Source organism: Vicia villosa, unplaced genomic scaffold (genome assembly GCF_029867415.1).
Source record: "Vicia villosa cultivar HV-30 ecotype Madison, WI unplaced genomic scaffold, Vvil1.0 ctg.000345F_1_1, whole genome shotgun sequence".
In the NCBI taxonomy this organism is placed as follows: domain Eukaryota; kingdom Viridiplantae; phylum Streptophyta; class Magnoliopsida; order Fabales; family Fabaceae; genus Vicia; species Vicia villosa.
This window is the reverse complement of record NW_026705154.1, coordinates 144,358-153,982: the sequence shown is the minus strand read 5'-3', so window position 1 is coordinate 153,982 and position 9,625 is coordinate 144,358. Positions and strand designations below refer to the sequence as shown.

The following is a 9,625-nucleotide window of genomic DNA, read 5'->3' as shown; positions in this document are numbered from 1 at the left end:
ATGTTGCAACATCCACATGGATATTGAAATGTAATGTTTGATCTATGTTAACATCACTAATATTTTGCTGAATTTATGTTATCAATAATAATTTCATTTTATCAACTTGCTGGTTTTTTGCTTCTGCTTCAGTATGATACGAAAATACATCTCCGTAACGCTTATGAAGATTAAAAAAACACAAACTTGGAGCTTCACTCAAAATCGACCTTGTTACTATGTGTTTTTGTGTTTCTGGGGATGCATCTCCAAAATCTAGAGGTATTATTGTATTTTTATATGGTGTGTTAGTAATGCCTAAAGTGCATTAAAAAGTAAAAATAAAAATAAAGAAAACGTTTCACAAAACTACTTAGAAAGTATTTGACCACTTCCTCCTTCACCTTAGACACCTTTTCTACCCAACATCCCTAACCTAGAGGGCCAAAATGGAATTTATCCTCCTCTTCATACAAACATGAGAAAAAAATTAGTATTGACATCTCCTTTTCTAAGCAACCTAGACTTAGATTGTTAAAGAATTTAAGAATCTATAAACTTATAAAGGCGACATAGATCTGCAAACCAAAAGGTTTTATTTCTTAGTACATAAGCATTTGTATCCTCACCTCATTGCTTCCACAAACATCCTTACCCCATATTTTGTGGTCACCTATTTAAGTGCTTATAACTTCTCTTTTTAGAACAATCTTAAAATATTTATGGTCAACTTAGTGGTTATTGAACCTGAAGGGTTTCAGACTCCATAGTTGATTTGAATAGCAAAGCTCTTAAATGTTAATTTGTTACACATTTTTTGGGATGAGTATTATACTACCTCGCTTTTAAATGAAGAGTTTCTTAAGTTTTTTTTGGGTCCATTTTTATATGACTTTTTTTAATTTTTCAAATATATTAATTATTTTGCATGAACACATGCTCTATATCCCTAAGTATCATTTTTTTGGTATGCAACAAGAGATTCCACATCCCCGCATTCAAAATATCCGTAGTCGTTTGATCAAAATCAAATAACTTCAAAAAATGCAGATGATAATAGATACCTAGATTGTATTGTATGAATGCAGAGAAAAACTAATAACGATAATAACAGTAATAATACATAAACTTAGTCAATACCCTTCAAATGCAAAAAATAAAAGATTTTGTGCAGTAGGCTTTAATCAAGAAATTTTGTTTGTTACACAATTAGATTTTGTCTAGGCAACTGCAACAACTTCTTCATCATCGAAACTCAGGTTTAATGTCTGTAATTTGAAGCCTAAACCTTGTATGGTTTCTACAAGACTAGAAGCCACTCCTGTTGCTTGGATTGTTGTCTGCTTTTCCAACTGAACATAACCACAAAAAACTCATTAACGTCTATAGTTTCACAAGGACGAAGCAAAATCATAGAAAACGATAAGTTTTTCTCGCAAATGGCTATTATATTGAAGAAGTTATAAAGTGTACCTCTACAGTTGCGAGTCCCTCGTATACATTAACCTTCAAATTTTTAACTCCCTCGATCACCTGTAAAAATACGATAAAATATACATAAAAGAGCATTGATCATAAGCAAGTGTTGGGATCACTCAGCCACACAATCTTCAAAGACAGTGATAACATGCGAAAAATAGTACAACGAACGGGTGACCAAGAAATAATTCATAGAAAAGAACTAGAATTAAAAGACACTGTGAAGAAACAATGCCTAATAAAGAGGTATTTGAACACCGGGAAGCAAAGATTAAGAAAGTTTAAAGAGCTACCTCTAAAGCTTTGGTCAAAGATGGAACAGCTGTTTCATTCAATGTTCCATCTGCCTTTAAACACAAAAAAAAAAAACGGTTAGTTTAGTTTCAAGAAGAGTAATACATTGTAAAGTCTAGGTGAAGAACCAGTTGCACAATCATTTAAAAATAAACAAATTACGAATCCATAGTCATTGATTCAAACCACATTTACTAACCCATATGTGTTGATCTGAGTGGAAGAAGCTCAAATCCGTTAAGCATGTCATTTTTAAGCTTGATTCTTAGATCTAAGTATAAAGATAATCTTGGAACTTTGGGTTGGTCCTAAATCTATCCAACAAAATCGGCTGATAAGGTGAGAATTGTCTCATACTTATAAACACACTTTCAACAGTATCTCATCTAATGTAGAAATCTCAACACACACGCCTCACGCCCAAGACTTGACATTTAGAGTGTGACGCAAGTGGTTTAATAACGGGTGTCCTATCGGATTTATTGAATAAACTCTAATACCATTTTAGAATTTATGTTGAGACTAACTCAACCATTCAAAACTAACTTGTAAGGTGAGAGATGTTTTTACTCCACTTATTAACATATTTTCAAATCACATCCTACCCAATGAGAGATTCTCGCAAGGGAAAACACTTTTAGGAAGAAAACTAGTGGGAGCATACTATCTATCACTCTAAAAAATGTCTATTAAGTTGAGAATTACTGTGATTAGTGAGACATTATGGTTAATTTATTGAAGTGAGCTCTCAATTATGTGCCTAAAATATATAATATAGGTCATGCACTAACGTATCATGTTAATATCAGAAAGATGAGAATTACACATACAGGTCCTTAAATATGCAATTCATCACTCAAATTAGTCCTCAAACATAATTCACTCTAAGGATAACTAGAACAATGAAATGCATACTTAAGGGACTTATGGGCTAATTTTCATCTTTCTAAAACTAACATAATTCACTCTGCATTCACAAACCCTACTACTCCACCTCCTGCATCATTAAGAGTAATAATCAAAATTGTGAACCGTAAAGAAAGCTATAGTCTTCATCAACCTTGCAAGCCATTGCATCAACACAAAAATCCCACAATAACCACCCTCATGTCTTCAACAAGTAAAACCCATTTCATCACTATCCCAATTCCATGTAATGACCCACATAACTCACGAACCCCAATTGCAAGAAAAGATTATAACTTTAGCCAAAAATGTCCAACAAATAACACAAATTGGCATTTGGCCATTACAAAAAATCAATTTTTTTCATATGGGCATTGCAAAAATCATTTTTTTTTTCACATGGGATTTTCAAAAAGAGAGTCACTTATGTTGTACCTGAAAGAGCATGGTGAGAGTGTCTGATGGTGAAATGGGAACAACAACAGGTTGTTGCTCCGAGGCTGATGATGGTTGTTGCTGTTGTTCAATCTCAGCAACAACTTCTCCTTGTTGTTGTTGGGTTTCATCTTCCACGGCCTTAGCCACAAGTAAGCAACGGTTCTTTTTTATTGACAGTGCCTTCAAACGAGGGTGGCATGGAAAAGTGCAAAATGGAAGGGATTGAGAAGAAGAAGAAGAAGAAACAGGGAATGTAGAAGAAAGACGAATTGAGTGAAGAGATGAAGATGAAAATAGTGTAGCCATTTTTTGATTGAGAAATAGTGAGAATTGGTTTGTCTTGGTAGCGTTTTGAAGAATTAGCCACTTGACACCCTATCTATCTATCTAATCCAAAGTGAAATTGTTATCAGTTCCCAGCCCCACCTCCACCCCTACTATTTGGGTCTCATAGTTAGGCCCAATAATATACATTAGCCCAAAACATTTATCTATTGAATTGTATGAACTTTTTTTATTTATTTATATTTTGACAAAATACATTTTTTTGTCCCTTAACTATACGCCAAGGTTCATTCTAGTCCCTTATCTCTAAAAAGTGTTAAAGTGGTTCTTTAATTGTTCAAAAAAGACCACGTTTGTCCTTTCTGTCAGCTCCGTTAGTCAAAGTCTGTTAAAAGTCTACGTGACAGTGACATGTGGATCTGACCAAGTACTGTGATGAATTTAGCGTCTGGAAAACGGACGCTAAAAGTTATTTATGAATTTTAATTATTTTTGTTCATCTTCTTCCCCAAATTTTTCCTAAAAAGACCCAGAAACTTAAGGATAACAACAAAAACCCATAATTTTTTCAATACTAGGAACATCCAATTCATCTCCAGGTACAATCGATGTAGCACTACTACCAGCTTCTTCAATATGAATCAAACCATCATCATTTGGATCAACCATAGCCACACAGCCCACACCTGCATTTGACTCATCGTAATCCTTGTTATGATCTAATGTTTCAAGTTCCCGCTATCTCAATCGAATCCTAGGAAACTATTTTGGCAGAATCTTGATATGCTTTTTTACTTTGGTTTTTCCAATGGCATTTTCGAAGCTAGGTTTATTTTTTTTATCAAGCTATTAAAATTGGTACCTAAAAGATAATGAGTTCATACCTAAAACAGTGCTTAAACTTTCTACCCAAGGCATTACAAATTGCAAAACTCAACATTAAAAATAACCTCAATGTTGTCAACAATATCAACCAGAATAGTCCCCATGTTATGCCCGTTCTTATGCTAGAAAGAGATCCTATTATCATCACCAGCACTTGCAACAACCAAATATTCACCAACAACAACAATTCACACCAAATCTCACAGAAAGAAGCAAAGAAGAAGAGAAGCGACAAGTAAAGGAGGGATTGTGGGTTACATTGAGTCTGAAAGTGAGAAGAGAGGACGCGCAAGAGATGAAGCTGACCGGAGAAGATTTCTCCGTCGTCGGTCGCGCACTTGCAAAAGAGAAGAGGGAGTCTGAGTTTTCAAAGAACTTGTTTCACAGAAATCCTAATCCCCTTTTTGATTTTGTCTGTAATATTTCTTTTTACTAATTTCATGTTTGTTGTTAATTTGAATTAAATGTACAAACCTCAGTTTGTATCCATCAGATTTCTTTGAATATTATTTTGTATTTCCCAAAATAAACAGCACTATATAAAATGAAGCTGAGATTTGAGAATGATGGGTTTTTCTTGTTATCCTTAAATTTCTGGGTTTTTTAAGGAAAAATTTGGGGAAGAAGATGAACAAAAATAATTAAAATCTAGAAATAGCTTTTAGCGTCCGTTTTTCCGACGCTAAATATGTCACAGCACTTGGTCAGGTCCACATGTCACTGCCACGTAGACTTTTAACAGACTTTGACTAACGGAGCTGACAGAAAGGACATATGTGGTCCTTTTTGAACAATTAAATGACCACTTTGACACTTTTTAGAGATAAGGGACCAGAATGGACCTTAGGGTATAGTTAAGGGACCAAAAAAGGTATTTTGCCTTATATTTTTAAAGAAAAAATCTTTTTAATAAAACTAGGAGTTTTTCTATTCTTTGAATTTTTTTGATTTTTTTTTTTGTGATTGAGAAAAAAAAGTCTTATGAATCTAGGATCCATAACTTGTTTTTAGACTTTTGGATTCTAGAATTTAAATTGTTGAATTCACGTACAACTACAATAAAATATTATGTTACATACTAAACACCAATAATAAATTTTAAATAAATAAAAATATTTATAAAAAAACTAACAAAATCATAGATTTGATAAACAAATTACTTTTTCATATGACTCAATCACGTACATCATGATCTCATCAAATGTCCTACGACGAATTAGACATAAACAAATAGAATCGATATATTTTACCATGGTTTCGACTACTTCGAAATCCTTTACTTTTTTGCAACTTTACATTTTCATTCTTCGTAGAAATTTAAGTAGATTTATATCTTACATCAAATATCAAAACAAAATCGCAAGAGCTTATGCATACATGTCCCAGGATTAACTAGTCGATCATGCAAGTAACCTTTTTAAAAGATTAGTGTTTATTTACCAAAATTCACAGTAAACAATATGAAAGATAATTGAAATGGGATTGAAATCTCACATTTGATTGTGAAATTTTAAAATCTTTTAGTCACATATTTCTTTAATTCTTTGACTTTGACTTTGAAATATTAAAATCTTTCAATCATTTCTCTTTTTCTTGATTATCTAATTTCATGCTTATTTGCTTAAATTTTTATGCTTATGTTTAATCTTTAGGGTGATTAATGTTTTGATGGATATTTAGTACACAAGCATGTTTTGACTCTTGTACTTGTTTAATTTAATCTTAATCAAGTCCATTTTTATGATTAGAGCCAATTTGTTAAAATTCTTCAAACAAGATCAAACTTCATAGTTGTTTTTTAATGTTAAACATCAATATGAACCAACTTATTTGGTCTAAGTGAATTTTTTTAATTCTTGAAAAATTGTTGACTTATTCAAAATTAATTTTAAACCTACCTAGTGAGCGTGTGGATTTCTATGATTTACATATGAGAAATGATACTTCTACACCAAAAGCTACATCCTACACCATATATTAATACTATTTTGATATTTATTATATTTAAAAATTATTTTTTACTTTTTACAATACAATAAAGCATATGTTATTGTTGTATTTAAGAAGGTGTAGGCATACGGTGTTGGATTTGGGTTATAAGAATAGGAATCCTCTTTACATATATTGAGAATGTCACCGCATTTTACATTGTTGACTTTGCTCGAATCTTACTTTTTACCATGAATATGATCAAGAGTAATTTTTTACTTTGAGAGTAACTACTTAGCCAAATAAACTTGTGAATGAGTGATAGTTTGAAAATCCACTTTGAGCTAAAAACTAAAAATTTTATCTATTTTTTAATGAAAAATCCTTAACCCTAAATTTAAAAAAGAGTAATGCTATTTAGTACGAAGCAATTTGAAGAAAAAAAATGCAAGAATGAATATGTGTCACTATTTTAATGGTAAATTTTAAATTAATTTTAAATTTAACTTCATTTTTAATAGGAATCATGGGAGTTGTGGTGATAATAGATGGTTGAGATGTATTCTTGCATTTCTTATTTTTCCATTTTCTTGCTAATAAGCGTTTTCCTTTAAAAAAATTACATGTCCCTTTAAATTAAGTTAAGATAGAACTTATGCATGACATTTTTTCAAAAAAAATTGCGGGGAAATATTTTATTTTTGGATTATAGTTAGAAAATGAAAACTATTATTTTTTTAAGATGATGAAAAGAAAGAAAAAAGTTGAAAAAAAAATCTCCTAACCATCAAAAGAAAATGAATTAAAAAATAAATGAAATAAAAAACAAAACTCATTACCGAAAAGGTTGTTGAGTATAGTAGAAGAAAATGTGTATATAGTTGCATCATAATCAAATAATAGGCTATTTTGAATTCCATAGAAAAACAATAATTTTGTGCAGTATAGCCACATTACAACCTAAAAGAAATACCTTAATGATCATGTTTATGATTATGAAAAAGATGTATATCAAAATTAATTTGTTGTAATTGCAAGAGTACAATTTGAGGGAAACAATTACCTTTTTTGAATGATAAACTTTGTGAGGATTGTGATTTTTGATAAAGTAATTATTGATTTGAATTATTTGAAACTCCATTTTGCTTTACCAATTATTTTAATGTGGCTCACTTAGAGAATTACAACGATATAGTAATCTACTTAGATGAGTTGACAAAAATTTCACCCGGAAGAAAACTTGTTCGCAGATTGACAACATATTTTGCATAGAAAAATGTTGTTTATTCAAACTCTATAAGTAAATTCTACATATCAGAAATTCAAGAAATCTCTATTAAGGGTAGTATAGTCTTTTAGTGCTAGGAGATAAGGTTCTCATGTAAATAAATAGAAGGCTGACATTTGTATTCTTTTTTGATGAGTTTTTGATGAAACAAACTAACAGAATACAGTTACGTTTCTGTTAGATTCAATCTTCTTCTTCTCCCTTTTTTTGATGTTTCCATGGCTAAAAGCTCAATTCTCTTTATCATTGAGCTACACTTGATATGGTATCAGTAGATTTTTGAATCAAATCTCATTCCAAGATTTGTATTCTAGCTTCCGCATTTCCTGTTTCATCAAGATTTGCTTCGTTTCTTTCATCATCATGGAAGATCAACAGCAGAATCCGTTTTTCATCCATCACTCGAATCATCCTGGCCTTGTTCTGGTATCGCATCTCTTGACGGAAGACAATTATCCGTCATGGCGTCGCGCGATGTTCATAGCTCTTCGTGCAAAGAACAAAGTTGGATTTGTGGATGGATCAATTCCGCAACCTCCAGATGATGATCCTCAATTTCCTATCTGGCAACGCAACGACAATGTCGTTGCATCTTGGCTTTTGAATTCTGTGTCTAAAGAACTCACGGCGAGTGTGATCTATGCATCCAATGCAGCAGCAATTTGGAATGATCTTCAAGAACGATTTCTGCAGAACAACGGACCGCGTCTGTTTCAGCTTCGCAAAGACTTCATCACCTGCACTCAAGGTACACTCTCAGTTGGTGCCTATTACTCTAAGCTTAAGGGTCTTTGGGAAGAGCTAGCTGAATTTCGTTCGATTCACAATTGTGTGTGTGGAGGTGTTAATCCCTTGATTGAACACATCAATCGTGAATACGTTTTAACATTCTTGCTAGGTCTGAATGAGAGTTTCAATTCCATTCGAAGCCAAATTCTTCTTATGGATCCTTTACCATCTGTTCCTCGTGTGTTTTTGCTTGTAATTCAAGAAGAGAAACAAAGGGTGATTAATTCCATTGCCAGTGATAATACTGAAGCTTTAGCTTATGCTGTCAATGATTCTCATGGTACTAAGTCCAAGATTAGAAAGAAGGATAGGCCTATATGCTCTCACTGTGGGATTCTTGGACACATCAAAGACAAATGCTTCAAATTACATGGATATCCACCTGGATATCGAAAAAACAAGGTTATACCGTCTACACCATCTGCTGCTAATGCTGTTAATACAAAGATCTTGGATGATGCAACACCTTTGAATACAAAGCAATATCAATAACTCATTGCTTACATTCAAGGACAAATGGCAAGACAATCTACTCTTGGAGAAGCCTCTTCCTCATGTGCTTCAGTAGGTATGGTATTTTCCTCATCACATCACAATAATTACCCTTCAGAACATGTTTGGATTGTAGATTCAGGAGCCACATCTCACATTGTTCATACTTTAAATTTGTTCAGCTCTTACAAATATCTGTCTAACAAATATGTGCCCTTACCTAATAACACCAAAGTTTGTGTATCTGCCATAGGCACAATCAATTTAGGAAACAACTTGACATTACATAATGTGTTGTACATTCCTCAATTCAATATAAACCTGTTATCTGTTAGTCAGCTGGTACAGCATTCCAATTTATCCATTCTGTTTTCGGATAATGGATTCATTATCCAGGACATTCACAAGGGGAAGGTGATTGGCAAGGGTGATCAAAGTCATAACCTGTACTTCCTCAAAGTGGAGTCTACATCATCTTTTAGTGCTTTTAATAATAAACCTTTGTTAGATGTACAAAACTGTAATTCAGTTAGCAATGTTTCCATTTCAACATGGCATGCTAGATTAGGTCATTTATCTAATCAAGTGTTGAAAACTATTCAAAATGTCATTCCTGAATTTTTTTCCTTCAGATACAACTTATACAGAGCTCTATAATGTTTGTCCTCTTGCAAAATTGCATCGTTTACCTTTTAATTCCAATAATAATCATGCTGCTTTAGCTTTTGATCTAATACATTGTGATGTGTGGGGACCATTTAAAAGACCTACATATAATGGCTCACATTACTTTTTAACCATTGTGGATGACAACACAAGGTATACTTGGATTCACTTGATGAAACATAAATCTGAAGCAAC

The 9,625-nt window shown here is 32.6% G+C and overlaps 1 protein-coding gene across 1 annotated transcript; it reads right to left on the bottom strand.

The window, feature by feature from the left end:
* Positions 1-1,078: 1,078 nt before the first annotated feature.
* Positions 1,079-3,471, bottom strand: LOC131627003 (uncharacterized). The gene is made up of 4 exons (XM_058897841.1): positions 3,094-3,471; positions 1,752-1,805; positions 1,453-1,512; positions 1,079-1,331 (listed from the first exon to the last, which is right to left on the bottom strand). The coding sequence occupies exons 1-4, from the start codon at positions 3,400-3,402 to the stop codon at positions 1,200-1,202; spliced, it is 555 nt and encodes a 184-aa protein (XP_058753824.1). The 5' UTR covers positions 3,403-3,471; the 3' UTR covers positions 1,079-1,199.
* Between the last annotated feature and the right edge of the window lie 6,154 nt (positions 3,472-9,625).